We start from the raw sequence: 19,533 nt of genomic DNA, 5'->3' as shown, positions 1-19,533 counted from the left end.
ATGCTGCAGGGGATCTGACCAATCCACGCGGGTGAAGCTGCGGGCATACATCTAGTAATTAATATAATATATTATTCCTACCTACCCAAGTGTGAATGTGCATAAGCTTCAATACCACAGAAACCACAATATTAATTCAGTAGATTAATTTTAAACAATAATATTATAAAATATGGCGTCGTGTTTTCCCTAATCCTTACGGAAAACAATAGGGGTTTACTATAATAATTAAAAAAAAAAACAGTTTCTTATAGGGACATAGATTAATCTAGTCTTACAATACACTATGGCTGACTAATGACTATGGTTGTGCTCTTCTAACGTTAGGAATTATTATTAGTCTAAATGACTGTTTAGACTAATACCTAACGAGGTTATGAATACCTAACTATTTTTGTAGTAAAATCTTGTTAGAAGATGGTAACTCTAATAATTTTGTAGGTATATTCGTTGGAGTGTGAGAAGCGAATTGTTTCTACATTTGCAGCAGTGATGGATGGCGGTTGCCCGCGCCTCGGCCCGACAGCCCCGACGGCCGCGGCGGCCCCCGATTGCTCGTCGTGGTGCTAGAGTAAAATTAATAATGGAATTCCGTAGTCTATCTAACAGATAAGACTTACAAAATAGATAATAATAATTTGTTTTGTAAAGAATGCTACCGACTTACTTACGTTTGTTACATGAACATTTGGCATAGAACTAGTTAAAAATATGTAGTGATGAATAATGATACATACCTCATAGGAATTTTATGACCTCATTTTCTCAATATTTGTATTTAATTTTGAAACTAAGTATTACTAACCCGCATCTTGTAGGAACTAATAAGTTTCCTTACGCCTACCAGGGTTACCTACCCAACCCCGCTGGTACAAGCGGCACAAGAAAATGTTTTGTGTAAACCCTACAATTCAATTCAATTCAATCATCTTTATTGCGAATGTACCCATTGTCCACAAGTGAGCATAATAACCTTTAAAACGAATACAATATTACTTTCATCATCATCGTCATCAGCCTCTGGACGTCCACGGTCCTCAGCCTTAAAACTCATCCAGCCACTTCCTGCCAGCCTCTTTATATCGTCGGGCCAATCGTGCTGGGGGCATCCCACACTAGGCATACTTGCTTATACGCGGTTTTCACTTAAGGACTTCCCGGCTCCAACGGCCATCACCTCTTCGACAGGCGTGGCCTACCCACTGCCACTTCTGCTTGCTAGTAGTTTGGGCTATGACAGTGATTTTGGTTCTCCTGTAGGTCTCCTCATTTCAGGTCTTATCCCTCAAGGAAACTCCCTAACACAAAGATTTATAGAAAGAGAGCCAGCGCGTGCAAGACCTTCGTTATTTTAGAAAAGCTGAAAGTTTCTCTGTGTATTGTCCTTAACACAGGGAGAAACGATCAGCAACTATGAAGTTTCAGCTTTTATAAAATAACTAAGGTCTGGCACACGCTGGCTCTTAGTCCGTCATTACGAAAGTTAAATAGGTAAGTAAGTAGGATTTGGAAGCCTTGAAGAAGGATTAAACTAGAAGTCAAAAAAAGAGTTCTTTAAGTAATATCAAAATATTTAAATATTGTTCTTTCGCTTCGTAATCCACTTTGTTTACGAAATCCTAATTCACGTGAGCCGCGCGCTTTGTTGGCATCAGGCTCAGGCAGGGAGAGAATGTTTGCGCAAGCTGTTAAAAAAGCCCGCCCTCGCATAGGGGCGCCCAATTAGGGCGGCGACGCTGCTGATTGGGCGTAATCGTGTTAGCATCGGAGACAAACATCCCGTGCCTTGCCGCATGTCGCGTAGCGTTGCCGGCTCACCACTCATCGCACGCTTGATGACTCTTGCATCCAAGAACAAAACAAATACAGGTAACAAAGAGCGATGTACCTATCCGGTCTGGTCTACACAAAATGTAGAGCTTTACTAAATACTTACATCGAAATTGCATTTTTCTCTCAGTTTCTCTCGACTGTAGCTGATTACAGTATGAAAAATCGTTCAAGTGCGAGTTGGACTCGCATACTTGGGTGAATAAGATTCTGTACCATCGTATAAGAAATAAGACTTTTTTTGGCCGTAATTTTGAAATGTTCAGTATTTGCTGTTATTGCGGCAATAGAAATAGACATTCTGTGAAAATTTCTGGTTGTTACCTATTATGGTTCACGAGATACAGCCAACTGACAGACAGCCAGACGGACAGCCGAGTCTTAGTAATAGGGTAGTAATATTACCTATCCTGTCGTCTCAGTAGGTGCATATGTTTTTTGTTCGACAAGAAAACGACGAGTGCTATTAGGTATAGGTATCAGATCACACCAATGACAAAGACGATTCAGTGGATCGTCATCGAAATTCGAAAAGACCTATATACGTACGACCATTATACGTTTAGGTAGGTATACATAGACTTTATATAAATTCGAATCGGAAACCCAGGGCCCCAAATCAATTTAGCAAAATGTTATTTCCTAATTTAGGTTAGGTACTCAATGGAGGATTGAATTCAACCCGCTTTATTGTGCCATAATATACTACTACTACGAATATTAATTATTGTAATTTTTACTTATATCCAGTAAGGGCCCAGTTTAAGAAATTAGCTCTAGTATCGACCATAACTCACAAATTAGTCGATACTAGAGTTAATTTCTAAAACTGGACCCTTTTAAGTAAATATTTTTTTATATAAACCTGAGGATGATACTGCCATTGGCGCAATTAAAATGCCATAAGCTTACGTTGTCGTATTAGTTTATGAATTGCGAAAAACCAAATTAAATTTGAATTTCGCGGGCAGACCCGTCGCATCTACAGGCGTTCACACGAGGTGCAGCCACTGTGACCTATGCGATATTTTCTTTTGATTCACTGCACGGATAAAATTGTAAACAATGTGCATCGAAGAAAGAAATCAAAAAGTTCAATGGATACAACGGCAAGCGTTTTTCGCAACAAAAGTAATAATGATCTTCATAATATACACTCCAGAGTCCAGAGGCGTCCAAACTACAGACAATAGATGCTTTCTTGATGGTATCCTGGTGGCCTGCTTTTTAAGGATTGTTGTCTGTATCTGTACTTTTCGTGTTTGAGGATACAAAAAAATACCTAATAATAAAAACAACAATCTTTGTACTTATAGAATATTTATTTATTTATTATCACTTTGATCTAGGCACTGGCACAAATTATGGCACTTGCTATTTTTTCACTCCTTAAATAAACCGTTTTTCGTTCGTATTTTCGGAATCGTTAGTAACACAAAAAATATTAAATTAGGGACTACGCCTTGTATATTAATTACAAAAATCCATTTTTAAGCACTTTCGACCTTCCGTGTTTACCAATACAGTACTGTACAGTGGCATACACTTTGAGTAGCCTGCGTTCCACAGCCTTAAAATGTTCCTCTGTGGCCAAGGTGTGGCCTCGCAGTGCTCCTAACTTTTTAATTGTATCTGTTAAAATACCACCAGATATCATTTCTAGGTTTTGCCATGTTGATGCTGTTAATCTGCAAAAAAAATAGACCCTTTATTTTTTTTTAATAAACAGCGAGCGGGTCATAATAATGTGATGTTAGGTGATTGCTGCCGCCCATGAACATTTGCAGCTCCAGGGGAACCGCCAATGCGTTGCAGTTGCTGGCCTTTATGCGTAACATAATAGTCAATGACAATTATTATTAATAATAGGCTACTTTTTTTTCATGATGCATGATGCCTTTATTATGTGCCCTGAAAAAGTGCTAATAAACTATCTTTTCTTAGATTATTTATTAGGTAAACAAATCGAGGGTAACTTTTTGAGTAATGCATTGCCAATTAAAACCGAGTTTTCAGCCATTTAAACTGTGTTCATGGTAAGATGGTTTGTGTCGCTTACGCGTTTCTGTGAGGAGCTTAGTAAGTAGCTGAATGTAGTTTTATGTAGTAGTTGGACTTTATTTTTTACTCAGTTAAGTAATTCTCACGTTAGTAAGGTAACAATATCACATTATGAAATAAGATCTTACTTGATAATACCAATAATATAAACTTACATACAACATTGGTAGAGCGGCGCTAAAATATCCAATTCATCCACCATTGCATTCCCCAAGCCTTTGCCGTTGTCCAGCAAAACAATCTGATCTTTGTACACTTCGTAGCGATGTCTGTCACCATTTTGTATGAGGAAATCGAAAATCGCAACATCAATCAAATTGAGTAGCCTTTTTGCACTTAATATTCCTTTCACTTTTCTAAAAAGAAAAATATATTTATAGTAAAAAAAAATTCAGACATGTAAACTTCATAATTTTTTTATGAAAAATTGTATGTACATATTGTAAGGTTATTTTTAAAATTTGATTTGAGTTGTCAAAAGTAATATAAAATTATTAATTTATCTAATGCAGGTAGTTTGATAAAATCGATATTTGGCTCATTCGATGTCATACAATCTGTTGCTAGGAGGCCGACAAGATTGAACTTGCATAAATACGGGTGTTTTGAAGGTTTTAGTTTAGTCTCCTTCCGAGATTCGGAGCGATATCGCATATTTTCGGTATTTGGATTGTGAACTGAATAATTAGATGTTGTGATAGCAATCACGCTCTAATTAAATTATTTATTTTGGCATTAGTTTGTTTAGATTAAAACTCTCGGATAACCGTGCACATTAAACTTGTGTTTTTTTGTGTTGGTTTTGGAGAGGACATTCCAATAATTCGATAAAAATATTTAAATAATACCTGCTTTTCTGAGTGACGCCAATAATATGTATATGTATAGTAACCCATAATACGAATATGTTCATAAATGCGAAATGTCTATCTGTCTGCTACCTTTTCACAACCCATCCGTATCGATTTTAGGTACGGTACAGAAATAGTTGCTTTCCGGTGAGGTTCACAGGCTTTTGTCCCGGAAAATCAAATAGTTCCCACAGGATTAGTCCTTGTCTATTTGTGAAACCTGAATCTATCTGGACGAAGTCGTAGGCATTATCTATTTGGTACATAGAGATAGCTTGCATCCCAAACAGTTATATGCTACTAAAAGATCTAACAGAATTTTAAAAAAAAAAACGAAATTTACGCGGACCAAGTCGAGGTCGGGCATATCTAGTATGTAATAATGTGTGAAATATTATTTTGTGTAGGTACAATAAATAGGCATCTTTATCAATAAAGTTAAAAGTTAACTTATCAATAACCGTAACTAGGACACTAATTGCCTGTTTGTGTACTGATAAATTCAACAAGCGAAAGATACAGTATTTTTTTCACATACGACGTTCCTGGCGTTTTTCACGTTGTCTACCTCCAGTGGTAAGCGCTGTGGTATTATTAATGGGAGGTCTCGAGTTCGATTCCCGGCAGGGGTTTGGAATTTAATAATTTTTAAATCTCTGGTCTGGTCTGGTCTGGCAGGAGGCTACAGCCGTGCCATGGCTAGTTAGCACCCTACCGGCAAAGCCTTAGTGCCAAGCGACTTAACATGCAACATGTACACATGCAACATGTACACATGCAACATGTATACATTGTATAAAACAAAGGGATATTTTGGGTATGATAAAAACTGCCATACCCCTTCCAGGTTAGCCAGCTTCCATCTTGGACTGCATCATCACTTACCGCCTGGTGAGACAGTCAGGGGCTAACTTGTATATTAATTAAAAAAACATAATATTTACTTACTTACAAAAATCATTATCAGTTTCCCATTCCATTTTCCTGGTACTATAGGATCTCCTCCATGGTGACTTATGAATCTTGAATTGTCTGTCCAGATAGAGGATTGCAGCTCCTTCAATTTCACCGTTACTGTCAGGGCATACTGTCTCATTTATTTTACAGTAAAAACATTTTCCGTAAATACACAATGATCCACTGTCTGAAATTATGGAAAAGGCATAATATTCTCATTACCTTTAGAATGAAATAATATTTTTACATCTATGTACTTTATTGCAAGTATTTTGTTTATGACTACCATATTACAATGGATCGGAGATGGTGAACTGATACATGGAATCCAAAGACCTGCAGAGCCCCAATGAAAAAAGAATATGACAATACCATCAAATAAATTCATTTTTTTTCTTTCTTTTTAAAATTGAAAATAGAAGCAAGCGTTTTCTTATTTTAATAATACATTTCAAGCAAATGATGCTCTAAATAAATAGATGTCTTAAATAAATGTGTAGCAAACAACATACAAGCATTGACAAACACCACAGATGGTTTGCCTGCCATTCGGAATGCTTCAAAGTGTTGGCAAGCATACGCTAACACCTGTCCACACGCTTGCTGTTTGCTGCCACATACTTGCGACAAATCGCAAGCATGTGGCGGCACCATTAGATAAATGATGATGACTTAAATTACCATTTTTTACCATAGTCCTCTTTAAGCCTGCAGTAGCAACAGGCACTATATCCTTGTGAATATGTATGCGGCGTATAACAGAAGGTGGGATCCATTTGAAGTTTAGAACCATTGCTAAGTAATAGGCAAACACTTCAGAGTTGTGACGATCAAAGCCTCCATAGATGTTCCCATTGATTACATGGTTCAAGTTGTAACGTTTAGGCTTGAAATATATCTTCTGTTTACCCTTAAACATAAGTATGGTAGGTATATTAATCAAAGATTGGATTTGTGCTTTTTTAGTCCTTCATTTACTAGGAAAATATCCCAAGTCTATCTCCATGTTGCAAACATAGTGCATTCGAAATGAGAAGGTAATCCAATTAGAACACCTACAATCGTAGGTATGGTGGGCTTGTGTATTTAATCCTTAGTAACCTGTACAAAACACCATGTTGCACTTTCTGATTAAGCTACTTATTTTGCATGCTTTACTTATATCTGTGTGGCAAATTCTGTCATGATTGGTTCAACAGTTAAGATGTGAAAAGGTAACAATAGACAGACACGCTTTAAACACTTTTCCATATTCATTAGTTTATAAAAGTGTGTCATGTGTAAATGATCACACTGAACCAATGAATTGAATAAATATCGAAAATCAGTGGCAGTTTTCTTGGGATACAATGTTATGTGGGTTTTTGGATCCTTCCACATACAATAGTCTATAATAATAACATAAGAGGAGATTTAGATAGTTGGTTTTACAGATGTTAGTGATAATAATCGGGACTGATGGCTTGATTTCCTCTCTGAGGCACAGAGGAAATGATAAAGCCCTCAAAACTCAAAATTTGGTCACCTATTTGATTCAAAATTGCAATTGATTAATATGTATTGTCACAACTAGGCAACACATCCCCTGAACTAAGCTACAGTAATTTACAAAACATGATGATAACTTACTTCAAGTAAAAGTAACAGTTTCAATTGTGTTCCTTTAGGAGCATTGTCTACCAATGCTATCTGTGAGGTTTGTATGGCATGTAGTATTTTACCCGGAGCTCCATTTGTGTGTGGAAATAGGGACTCTTCACTATTCCACTGGAAATTAAACATCAATTATAACATTTATTACATTCAGTGACTAGTTGATGCCCTCGACTTTGTCTTTATGGAATTAGGTGTCCTCAAAAATCCTGTGGGAACTTTTTGATTTTATAAGTAAAAAAAATTGCCTATGTATGTTTACTTACACTTTCTGTTTCGCTCCACACATCTTGAGTATTAATATTATGATGACTAGAGTTAAACGAAATTAATAAACTGTTCTGTATTGGTAAAAATTTTGGATTTTTACTTTTATAGTTGCTTGGCAAATAGTTTAGGTAATCGTAAATATCTTTAAACACACTGGAGGTAAATTCTAACTTAATACTTGGTACATTAAACTTTGGAGACCTTGTTCCAATTGTGTTAAGAGTATAGAAAAAGTAGATATTCAGGCCGACGAGAACGAGAAGGAATAATGAAAATCCAAAAGCATAATTCATCGACATTATGTACAATGCGAAAAGCGATTTAATCTTATAGCACTCACATGTTGGCTGGTAATTGTACTAATCATTAAAAATACTAACATGTACCTTATGTTATTATAACACTGAAGATAATAGAGATTACGAATCGTCACTTAAAAGTAATTGATTGAAATTAATTATTAATGTTTTCAATTTTTTGATAGATAAGCTACACTTTTAAATTATCGTTTGAGCTTAGAGGTTGTTTGATTACCTACATTTTACTATGTATGTACCTACTAACTTGCACTGTGTAATTTTGAAAATGAAATCCAGTATCCATTCGATTTAAGAGAAAGTCATGTTTTTGTGATTTTAATTTTTGTTTTTACCACCAACCAGAAAAAAAAAAAGCTTTAGCCTTTCTCTATACGATTTTGATTTTTGAGTTTTGAGTTTTGACCAATATTGACTTTTGTTTGACATTTAGCATAAGGAGCATATGGAGTTGACACTTGACAGTGACAGACTGCCATTCAAGTTCAGAAATCTTTGATTTTATAATTAAAAAGGGATTTTTCTCACAAGGTAGAGATACTAGCGAAGTGCATTGTGCTGGTCTGGCATTATCAAGTCCTAAACAGATTAAAAATGTCAAAGTCAAATGTCAAAAATTCATAACTGCCGTGAAGTGTGAAGGCAAGTTGTGTTGTGTGGTTGTTTTCATCATTTTAAAACAATAAAACTGCTATAAAACGAATACGTTTTTTCTCAATGGCAAAGCAATTTAAAGACACATTTCTTTACTTTGCATACGGCAGCAACCTGCTGAAGAAGCGAATACGTATAAACAACCCGACTGCAGAGTTCATTGGAATTGGCAGACTTGATGTGAGTTTGTAACATTTACATCGCTGGGCATTAAATTAAAGTCTTACAAATGTGCCTGAATCACGACCGACCCCGACCGCAGTGTTGGGAGATCTCTAATTATCTAGCATATGGACGGATGATCTCAAATGGGTCGCTGGGACTTGGGAGCCACTGCCGGCTGCCCACTGGACATAAGCGGCACAAGATCGTTTCCTGCGGCGATCCTTGCAATAGATTATTTTTGTGTAATATTTGAAATTTGTCGATCGAGATGACGATGAGTAAATGTGGGTATAATTTTCATATGCTGTTACAGGGCCATCAACTAGATTTCATGAAGTATTCAGACCATTGGAGAGGGACTTCGGCTACAATAGTACCAACTCAAAATGCTCAGATACATGTGTGGGGTGCTGTCTGGAGACTTCACAATAGTGATATGCCAGCCTTAGACAGGTAATTAACATTTAAATATATAAACTGCATTCAACGTTTAACAATAGTTAGTTTACCATATCATCAAAATTTGTATTAGATAACATTATTATTGCAATCTATTATCCTTAGCATTTGGACAAAGTTATAGCTCCTATTTTAATCTTAGTGTTGTAAAATATAAACATGATTAAGAAGTTGAAAATCTTTTAAATTAGAGATTGTCAGCTACTTTTAAATGTTTTCAATAATATGTAAATAAATATTTTATATTAATTAATTTTCAGACAAGAAGGTGTGGACACTAACTGGTATTTTGCTAAATCTGTTGAGGTGTTGACTCCTGAGGGTGAAACAATAGAATGTCGCACATATCAACAAACTGTGAACCCACCCCTAAGAGATGCTGATGAAGAATTACCATTGGAAAGGAGACCATCTAGTACTTACTTAGATTGTATAGTAAATGGAGCTATTGAATGTAGCTTGCCAAAAGAATACATTATACAATTAAAGAAAATACCTCACAATGGGCAGGAAGCATCACCTAAAATGATTGAAAAGTTAAACAAGTAAAAGTAATCCATAAATAAATTGTTTTAATCATTGAATTCCATGTAAATCTAAATTATATAATGTAAATATATTTTTCTATTAATTATTATTATGTAATAACATGTATATGTAATATGTATGTAATGACATATATAAATGTAAATAATATTGTTGATGTAAAATAATAAATTTTTTATTGTTAAATATTTGGCAATTTTTTTATTTTCCCTATCTTCTTTTCTATCAAATCTTTGTAAGAAATCTACAAAGCAAAATTATAAAACTGGAATAAAAAAACTTATAACACCCCTCTTTTTGGGTCGGGGGTTAATAAGTGCTTCATAAAAAATGCAACTGGTCATAACAAGCTCTGTTACAATGACTGACTGGTTATTACTTTATTTTGTTGTTTTGGGAACTGTCAAACATAATTGTTAAATTCCTACTTACATAAAAATGTGTTAATTTTTTATAAAGTTCATAGATTTATTTATTGAATATGTTAAGACACGAAATATACAAGCCAGATACATTTTTATATTATTCTTATGGTAGCAATATGTTTTCATTTAGAATTCACATGAATAATCCAAGTGCGGAATTTGTCTCCATAGCGCGATTGGATGCAAGTGTTTTTTCACTCCTGTAACTTTTAGTAGGTACCTATAAAGAGTTAGCAGGCAGCGCACACGGGCGCAGGTTCCGCCGAGCACCGTTCGCGACCGTGTCGTCGCCGTCTTCAAAGAGTATGCGTCATCGCGTTGCTCTCTTTAAATTAAATATTTTTAAATTAACGACAAAGTTATGCTTTTTTTGTCTACCCTACCTGAACCAACGACCACCAAGGTGACAATGGGACCGATCGATATATATATAGTCGATGTTCATAATCTCGGGAGAGCAAAGATGTGTGTCTGTTTATTAGTATTTCTTTAATTTTCAACAATTAATTAGGTATCTAATCGATTTTAAGGAAAGCCACAAAAATAACTTGAATTCAAACGGCTTCTTACGCAGACTACGGCATTTTTAAAAATAACGCCTTCACGTTATGCGGAATAGCTAGGTATAAAGTTAAAACAAAATGTTTTTATTATTTACCTACGACGTAGATACCTAGGTACCCATTATTTCTTACAGAATTACAGATTGGATTTCATAAGATATTCGAAGTTTTGGGGAGGACCAACTGCAACACTGGTGCCCACTGCCAATGCCCACGTCTGGGGCGTCATATGGAGGCTGGGCATTGAACATATGGCTAAGCTTGATGAGTAAGAGTACCCTGTACCTCTTACAATTAATAACGTTTAATTCAAGGTCACTTTATATTATGCATCCTGTATTAAAGCAATTCTTCCATCACTCTTCAAGCAGGTGCTACTGATAAGAAGCCGGCAATAAACTCAGCGATTCAGATCATGAACCCATGGCCAGCCCATGCGTACTGAGCATGGGTCTCCACCTAGAAAGAGAAGGATTTAGGCCACAGTCTAGCCAAGTGCAGATTGGCAGACTTTACACACCTTTGAGAACATTATTAAGAAGTGAGAACTCTCAGACATGTAGGTTTCTCTTCTCTCAGTGATGTTTAGGTACTCTTTCCAAAACTGAACATTAGTAGAGATAAATAATACTGTGTGCGCTGATTATGTACCCGTTGGATTCCTTTGTCATCGCTCTATATTTATTGTTATAAGAGTAGGTATTTACTTGTTTTTAATACCTACCCACCTCACAAAGGTACATCTTAGATTCAACCTATTAGTAAGTACCTTTAGTAAGATACCTACAAGATGGCTGGGCGGTACTTGAGGGGGATACATGGATATGTAGCTCCATGTATCCTTTTTTTTTTTTTTTTCTCTCGTCTGGCTTCGTGCCACCAAATAGATTGATAATCGTCTACAGCGCAGGTACAAGGCCACTGATCTACTGAAACGAACTCTGTACTATGTGTCTTCAGAAGCGATAACTGATACTGTGTAACTTTTCAGACAAGAAGGAATAGATAGAAAAATTTACTATCCAAAACATGTTCAAGTCTTAACATCTTACATGGGCACTTATAAATGTCGCGTGTATATAAATAAGGTGAATCCGTTACCGCGATGCGACAACGACAAAATACCAGCAGAAAGATGGCCGTCATGGACTTACAAGGAAGTAATAATACTTGGTGCTATGGAGCACGAGCTGCCCCAATATTATATCCAAGACTTGGAAAAAATTAAACAGAATGGTGACAAAGGGTGTTTCAAGATGTATACCCTCTTGTTGAAATATGTTAACGAAGAGCCTTGCGTTTGTGATATACCGAAGAAAAAGGAGAAGCCTCAAATTTGGATTTCAGAGGCTTTAAGGGAAAAAATAAAAAACAATAAAATAACCGGACAGTACCAGTAAAAACCACAATATTTATTAATTATATAAACTTTTTTCACAACAAGGCAGATGAGCGAGAGGCCAGTAAGATTGGGAGAAGCAATAAAAAAAAACATTTCAATTAAAAAACAAATTTTATTTTAAGAACGTTATAGACCTTGTTTTTATTAACTTGGTATAAAATATATTTAAACAAGGGTTATTTTTAGGATACATCGATATTCAAAACTATTTTTTTCGCTAATTCTTGTAACTTTTTTAATAATATAAATATTAAAATTATTATTAATAGGTACTCGGTTTTCATTAAATTAAATATAAAAATTATACACTATATCTTAATAGTTTGGTGAATTTGTATCTAAACTGAGCATATAGCACAACGCCACCCCGACACTACACTCGTACTACAGCACGCACACAAATCACACGAGGAACACATCGATTGGAAATTATTTTATCAGTCCACATTTACGAATAACATAATCACTAAAATGAGGTAAAGTGCCCTAATCAGTGGAAATCATAACAATAAGAAATACTGATGCAACGATTGAAATAACTTTCACTCAGTCAATAAATAATTTGTTATTTCAATAAGTATCTATCTATAATGTAATATTTACAATAATTCAGATTAAGTAACTTCCAATTCGGCACGGGCAACATACCGCACAATCATCGCCATGCTCGATGACGATACCGACTCGCGATTCTAATTCCACATACCACCTTGCTTGGCTAGATCGCAATCAAATGGAATGGAATTGAATTAAAATTATCCGCTACAATTATTATATTTGTTAAAACCAAATATTTTCCCCTGTACTTTATATCTGCAAATCGGGCGTTAACCATGATATGCATATTATAACGAATAGACGACTAAAGCCCGCAAATAACGCTGTGTGAGGCAACGTTGTGCGAGACTTAGCCCCAGCCACTCCACGCAAATGCGCTCACATCTCACTTAAAGCTGCCCTTAACAATAAATAGCTGGCGCCATCACGCCAGGAACTGGGAAACCTTAACTTAGACAAGTTTTGTGTTGAAAGAGCGACGGTGGAGTGCCTCGGCTGGCTCGTAGAAAGCGACTACAGCCGCTGTATTACACAGTCAAGTTATTACTTAACGACACTCCAGCCAAGTTAGCTTCCTAGACGGATACTGGTCGAGAGCCATTACGTATAACATAACAATTCGAATACAAAGCACTGCCTACGCTCGCCTTATTGTACCCGTTATAATATCATCATAAACAGGAACGTAATCCGATCTTGTATTAAGTACCTACTAATGCTAGAAGACGAACTCGAACTGCAGAAATTAATAGTCAATCCTATCTGTAACCTTTATGTAGCAATGTTGTTATTTGTCAAAATTGTATAATCTTTCTTTACAAATAACAATGTATGTAACTTACTTATCGACAGAATACAGATAGATTGATTAATTAATATTAATAATTTCCGCCGTAAATGGTTAAATTACACGAAAAAGCTCCCAATCAGCACCCACCTTTACAGATTACAAAGTAGAAAATATGTTTTGGTATATGTGGCGACCTGTAAGTTTTACTTTTGTAACGAGCTTAAGGCACTATGCAATTTCTTAATCGTCGAGTTTCTCAATTGCTTCAAATATTATTTTTACAAAAACTGGTCAAGTCACTGGAAGAGAAGGTTAAGAATTAAGACCAAATGCAATGCGCCTTGAGCCCTTTTTTGAATTTGAAACAAAAAATATTTGCCATCGATTAACAACGTGAACGTAATCAGTATTTACTATACAATAATATAAATATTTTTAATTAAGTTTTCAGATATCGTGGATCAAATCCAAATATCAGACGCGTTTTATATATAATACGGTGTATAAACAACATACGAGTACTAGCAAATCCATCTCGAAATTGTCTACACAATTTGGCCATCCTCATTACTGTTATTTTGTAACTCTATTCACATGCCAACAGGTACGGTTTTACACCTTCCTCTACCTTACAATTTTATTAAGTTACCAATTATTACATTGATTGTCTGAAGTTAACTGCAGGTGTCTAAAGTGTGTCTGTGTGTGTGTGTGTTTGTTGGCATTTGATTAGGGTTGTATAAACTAAATGGCCGAAATTAATAATAATAATCAATCTATAAGTCGATATCTGTCGATATAAGTTACTAAAGTTCGTTAATGACTGTCAAAAATCATATGGACTTTTTGACAGATAACTTTGCTAAATAACTTATCGACAGGTTACACCGGCACGTAGATTATTAATTTCAGTCGTAATTTAGCTGTCCTAAAAAAAAGAAAAACTTAGTCAGAAATACAAAACTACAATTTTAGAGGTCTCACGTCACAGTAGCTGCTCTAGCAATTATTATTATTATTATTCAAAAAACGTTGAAATTATGTCTGCAAATATTTATTATCTCTCGATTAAAAAAAATTAACGCATAAATAAATTAATCATCAATTATTTATATCCAATACTATAGGTTCTTGTACAAAATTACAAGTTTTTAATAAACCCTATTGTAGTGTCTTGAAATATTACTATTTGTAACAACTTCCTGACTTCATCGGCATTTGGGGACTGAATGGTTTCTGCGGCTAAGACAGAATACTATGTTGCTACCAACAGTTTAACATTTGTAGCTAATGTAACGATTCACCTTTACAAAATTAAAAATAAGTCAACATTCGTGTTTTCGTGTCATGTTCCTCTTTCAATCAACAATCCTGCATTCCAATGAAGGCTGGATTTCTGAAGGCACTCGTTTATACCCTTAAACCACATTATCGTAAAGTTATCGACATCACCGGCCCGCCTCGGCGCGGCAATGTCCAGGATTGTTGTATAATGGAGTCTAACTTTGGTTGGATATACAACTATTGTACAAATAGCTCACTATTTCATATTACTGTAACATAGTGCGTCTAGCGTATATTTTAATAATAAAGAATGCTATTAAAATCATTAACTATTTTAAATTTTTATTAAAATTTTCGAATACAACTCGTTAATCTAAAGAATTACTTTAAAAGCATCAATACATGCTCCTATCGTGACCGCCGCAGCTCGTCCTCTATCGGGATGCAACTGATCGCCCTAGCTCTATGTATAATGCGAGTCCACTGGTCAGGAATTGTATATAGGTCTTGCGAATCAGCTAGACTTTGGCTACGGAGTATACATAATTCACACTACGCAATAATTGTAAAATTATCATATATAACGACTATGTAACAACAATGGCAGAATATCTATTGCATTGTAATTGATACGGAACACATCGATTTCAGTTTCGTCTTATGTACTCGAAGAAGCCTTCGACGCGAAGAGCGCTACATGTACAAAATAATAACGTATCTAAATACAATATAATAATAAAATCTTAATTTAGCGTTTTGATTTGTATTAAGTCTTTGGTGGTTAAATCCGATCTATGAAAATTATTTCCTCATTATAAAATAGAAACGACAAACTAGAACGATACGCCGATCGAACTATGAGTATTATCAGCAGACGCGACGAGTGGCAACCTGCGTCGCGGCAAGCGCTTCAACAATAACAGAAACTTAAGCTAAACGCGAACCCGCCGCTCCCTCGTCCGGCCGGGGGCGCGGGCTCGAATATAAACGAATTAAAGTAATTTGTACACGACTTCACTACGTCACGTTAGGTACTATACACACTTTACAGCTTACACGGTAAACTTAACGATAATAGGCTGCGTCACAAATGACATCGATACAACTATATTACTGAGGTAAACTATATAGGATTGACTCCGCTCGGCCCCGGCGGCTGCCGCGCGGACCTCGACGTGATAAATGCAGAGGCCGGCGGGCGCCGGGTCGCGGCGGCAATAAATAAACGACGCGGCGAACGATTCTCTAGCTACGCTTACACCTAGGATTCGAAGAGCCGGGCGGGCGCCGCGGCCTGAGGTAGATATCGGTGCCGGGGCGGGCGCGGCGGACGCTAGCGCGCCGGCTCGCGCAGCACGCCGTTGGGGCCGGCGCGCGCCTTGAGCGGGATGGCGCGCGGCTCGGGCGGCGCCAGCGGCTCGGCGGCCGCGTCGTCGTCGGCGCGCGAGCGCAGCGACGACAGCTCGCGCACCCACGACGCCAGCCGCCCCGACACGCCGAACAGGTTGGAGCCCGAGCCCGTGGCCACCGCGCCCACGTTCACCTCCGCGCTCTCACTCTCCTCCTCCACTGCAACAGACCGACCACACATTGTACTCACTCCACCAAGATTCAGTGTCCCATGTCGTCTTAGATGGGTAGCCCAATAGCAAATCAAGGCTTTGATTTTTATTTTTTGGACACTTGTCCGTGAAATGTGTATTAAATTACATAACCACTGAAACACTACTGGCCCCACTTTCCCAAGAGTCATTTCAGAAACCTCAGCATTATAGCCTTTGATGATAGCTTACTTAGACAATTCGATCACACATAAAATCAGATTTTCATCATCTTTGATTAAGAACCTACCGTAACAGCTGAAATTAATTATTCTATCAAATCTGTAATCTGTCGATAAGTCATTTAGCAACCTTAGCAATGTTGTTATTTGCCAATTTATTGTAAGTATGCACAGTGCATACATTTTGAGAAAATGTATGCATTATAATTATGGAATTTTTGACACATGACAAAGCTTATCGGCAAATTTCAGATCAGATTTGTTATTCATTTCAGCTATAGATAAAAAATACTACATATAACACTACCAAACCGAACTGAATTTCGAATAAGATATTATTTGGATTTCTTTTCACTTGAGCCTTGACAAAATATCAGTGATGAAAAAACAATATCAATATTCTCTACAAATACGAAACACACATACCTACAAGCAAAGTTTAGCATCTCTAAATAGCATTGTATAAATACATTACGGGACATAATCTAAATTAAGCAACAAAATGTAATCCTACTTTTAAAAAAATACCAAGTCAAAACGGAAAATTTAATAATTCATCGAGTCAAAACGGAAAAGTTTGTATAGTACAAAGACAAATTCAACATGGCCTTAGTCAGCCCTTATATGCAACGGTATACTGTATCAATGAGACCGCTGGTGACGTAAGGTGCCTGTTGTGGGAGAGAGACAGTTGAAGTAAATATCAAAGTTCTCAGCGTTGCTGTCACGCTCTCGCAACCAGCATTCTACCCGACGAGCCATCTCAGTTAAGCGGTACAGCTATAATACGGTTGTGCTGTAAATCTGTTTAAACTAACGCGAACGGCCGAAATTAATAAATAAAATTTAATCCGTCGATAGCTTGATAACGTTGTTATTTGTTAATTTAATAGCCTTTTTTGACAAATAACAACGTTGCTAAGTAATTTAAAGGCAGATTACAGAAATAGATTGACTACTATTAATTGTAGGTAGCCGTTAGCCGCAATATCTGTAATCTGGCGATGTTGTTTGACAATTAACAACGTTGCTAAGTAACTTATCGACAGATTATTTACAGATAGATTGATTAAAATTAAATTATTAATTTCGGGCGTAAATGACAGGTCTAAATGGCCTTCCTTTTAACAATGTGAAAAAGGATGACACAATTTAGACCTTTCAACTGAGTTCAGCTGAGAGATTTGTGCACAACAGATCCAATACTTTTATCGAGTGCTATCTATGCTACAGTGCTCGGCAGGAAATATTGTACATCGAACTTTAGAAAGAGATTCCGGCTTCGTAGAGCGTTGTCTCTGTCACTCATAACTATGTGATGTGTCGTCGCTCTCAACAACAAAGACAACGCCCTACGACACCGTTACCTCTTTCTAATGTTCGATGTACAATACATATTTCCTGCCGGGCACTGTACAATAATATTTTTGGTCACTCAGAAAATGATAACACATGAAGAGTGATCTACGTCTGAGTACAACATGCAATGACCGTTACTTACGGTGAACAGAGTGCCGCCTGCTCGGCACACACTTCTGTCGGCACGAGCGTGCAACAAACAAGGGTTAAACATTACTACTTATGCTACTTTATTTACAACCGTAACTTCTATGTTATCATTTACTGAAGTTAACCAACAATACAAACGGCAATCTTTGGTGCTAATTCAGTTGCACACAAATCTCTAAACTTAACTAAGCTGACAAGTCTAAAAGTAGTACTGTCTTTGCGAACATTGTGAAAAGGATAGCACTACTTTTACACCATGTCAATTTAGTGTAGTTTAGAGTTGTGACAACCGAATTAGCCCCATTGTTCAACTCTACAAATGCAATCACTGAATATGCGGATTGTGGATTAATGCATGTCATAAGTAAGGGATAATATATTCATGGTAATTGCTAATGATATGCAAAATGCTATTAAAAAATCATACTCGTGAACAGTGTTCGGAAAAGTGGTTTACCCAAAATTTTAAATGATACATTATTTTTATTTTAATGATAACTGTTAACAAGAAAAAAATTCTCAGACGCATTCATTTCTAAGTTACTTACAGACGCCTAGTGATCTCGTGGTACCGCTTTTTTTTAATTCAGGTATTTTTTTACTCCGAGTTCCAAATATGCTTCGGTGCCTTTCATGCGCGTTAAAGATAATGATTAATGTCAATACCTATTATGGATATAAACTTAACTCCTCCCTGGCAATGTCCTCGACTCTATCGAATGATTGAAGCTGTGGGACTCAAGGGCAGTTCACTGCAATACGTACATCTTAATACTTACATCGCGTCCATGACGTAACCTAGCTCCGTTCGTCCGCTACGTCACGCCAACGAGTTGATGAGCAAAGGACTGGTCAGAGCCTCGAGCTGCAGCTTAGAAATTAGAATGTTATTCGTTATGAGTACTCACCCATGGCGGTGCGCTGCAGAGCGTACATCTCCTGTCCCTGCGGCGTGTGGAAGAAGGAGCGGTGGCGGAAGTAGGGCTGCGCGGCGGGCGCCAGGTCGGCCACGAGCTGCAGGAAGGAGGGGCGCAGCGCGGCGCGGTGCGCCCAGCACGCACGCATGAGCTCGTACAGGCGGTCGGGGCAGTGCTCGGGCCGCTCCATCACGCCGCCCTCCACCACGTACCGCACCACCTGCTCGTTCGACAGCCCCTGCGACCACACGCATCATACAGTTTGCGCCGACTGACATATCGCCTGACGTGCAATCCGCAGGACAAAGCAAGCGCACAAACTCGTGGCCCAACTTCGAGCAGTTGGCCTCATCTTTTGTGTCGCAATTTCAACATCACTATAATAAAGAAGGCGTTCAATTTATGCAAAATTTTAACGAAGTCGCGAGCAACTGTACTGCTGCCACATGGAATTGCCATTTATAGTAGGTACATTGAAACGCGATCGAGAACTGATGATAAATAAAAATTATAAAATCAAAGAACAGATAAAGATTGAC

General features: G+C 37.1%; 4 protein-coding genes across 10 annotated transcripts in view; 2 read left to right on the top strand and 2 right to left on the bottom strand.

Moving 5' to 3' along the window:
- Positions 1–3,131: 3,131 nt before the first annotated feature.
- On the bottom strand, positions 3,132–8,340 carry LOC123871742 (glycosaminoglycan xylosylkinase homolog). 4 transcript variants are annotated; one of them, XM_045915699.1, is made up of 6 exons: positions 7,963–8,340; positions 7,329–7,466; positions 6,381–6,609; positions 5,691–5,886; positions 4,047–4,247; positions 3,132–3,518 (listed from the first exon to the last, which is right to left on the bottom strand). In XM_045915699.1, the coding sequence occupies exons 1-6, from the start codon at positions 8,002–8,004 to the stop codon at positions 3,305–3,307; spliced, it is 1,020 nt and encodes a 339-aa protein (XP_045771655.1). In that variant the 5' UTR covers positions 8,005–8,340; the 3' UTR covers positions 3,132–3,304. The 4 variants fall into 4 exon arrangements, with proteins under 4 accessions (XP_045771655.1, XP_045771638.1, XP_045771662.1 ...); XM_045915682.1 differs by having other exon boundaries at positions 7,619–8,339; XM_045915706.1 differs by having other exon boundaries at positions 8,187–8,337.
- A 208-nt stretch (positions 8,341–8,548) lies between these two features.
- Positions 8,549–9,834, top strand: LOC123871768 (gamma-glutamylcyclotransferase-like). The gene is made up of 3 exons (XM_045915709.1): positions 8,549–8,773; positions 9,072–9,211; positions 9,478–9,834. Exons 1-3 carry the CDS (start codon positions 8,657–8,659, stop codon positions 9,764–9,766), a joined length of 546 nt encoding a protein of 181 aa, XP_045771665.1. The 5' UTR covers positions 8,549–8,656; the 3' UTR covers positions 9,767–9,834.
- Positions 9,835–10,157: 323 nt separating this feature from the next.
- LOC123870090 (gamma-glutamylcyclotransferase-like) lies at positions 10,158–14,519 on the top strand. Its single transcript, XM_045913261.1, has 3 exons — positions 10,158–10,370; positions 10,886–11,019; positions 11,743–14,519. Exons 1-3 carry the CDS (start codon positions 10,245–10,247, stop codon positions 12,149–12,151), a joined length of 669 nt encoding a protein of 222 aa, XP_045769217.1. The 5' UTR covers positions 10,158–10,244; the 3' UTR covers positions 12,152–14,519.
- Positions 12,246–19,533, bottom strand: part of LOC123870062 (insulin-like receptor) — an 82,015-nt gene continuing 74,727 nt past the window's right edge. For 3 of the 4 annotated variants that reach the window (XM_045913229.1, XM_045913238.1, XM_045913250.1), the window contains 2 exons: positions 18,986–19,232; positions 12,246–16,354 (listed from right to left, as the gene is read on the bottom strand). In XM_045913229.1, coding sequence (XP_045769185.1) covers positions 16,119–16,354; positions 18,986–19,232 — 483 coding nt within the window. In that variant the 3' untranslated portion in view covers positions 12,246–16,118. Of the gene's footprint in view, positions 16,355–18,069; positions 18,104–18,985; positions 19,233–19,533 lie in introns of all 4 variants that reach the window. The other variant, XM_045913243.1, reaches the window with a different exon arrangement.

The sequence above is a fragment of the Maniola jurtina genome, chromosome 2, assembly GCF_905333055.1.
Source record: "Maniola jurtina chromosome 2, ilManJurt1.1, whole genome shotgun sequence".
NCBI classification, from domain to species: domain Eukaryota; kingdom Metazoa; phylum Arthropoda; class Insecta; order Lepidoptera; family Nymphalidae; genus Maniola; species Maniola jurtina.
Note: the sequence above shows the minus strand (reverse complement) of the source record. Positions and strands in the feature narration are given on the sequence as shown.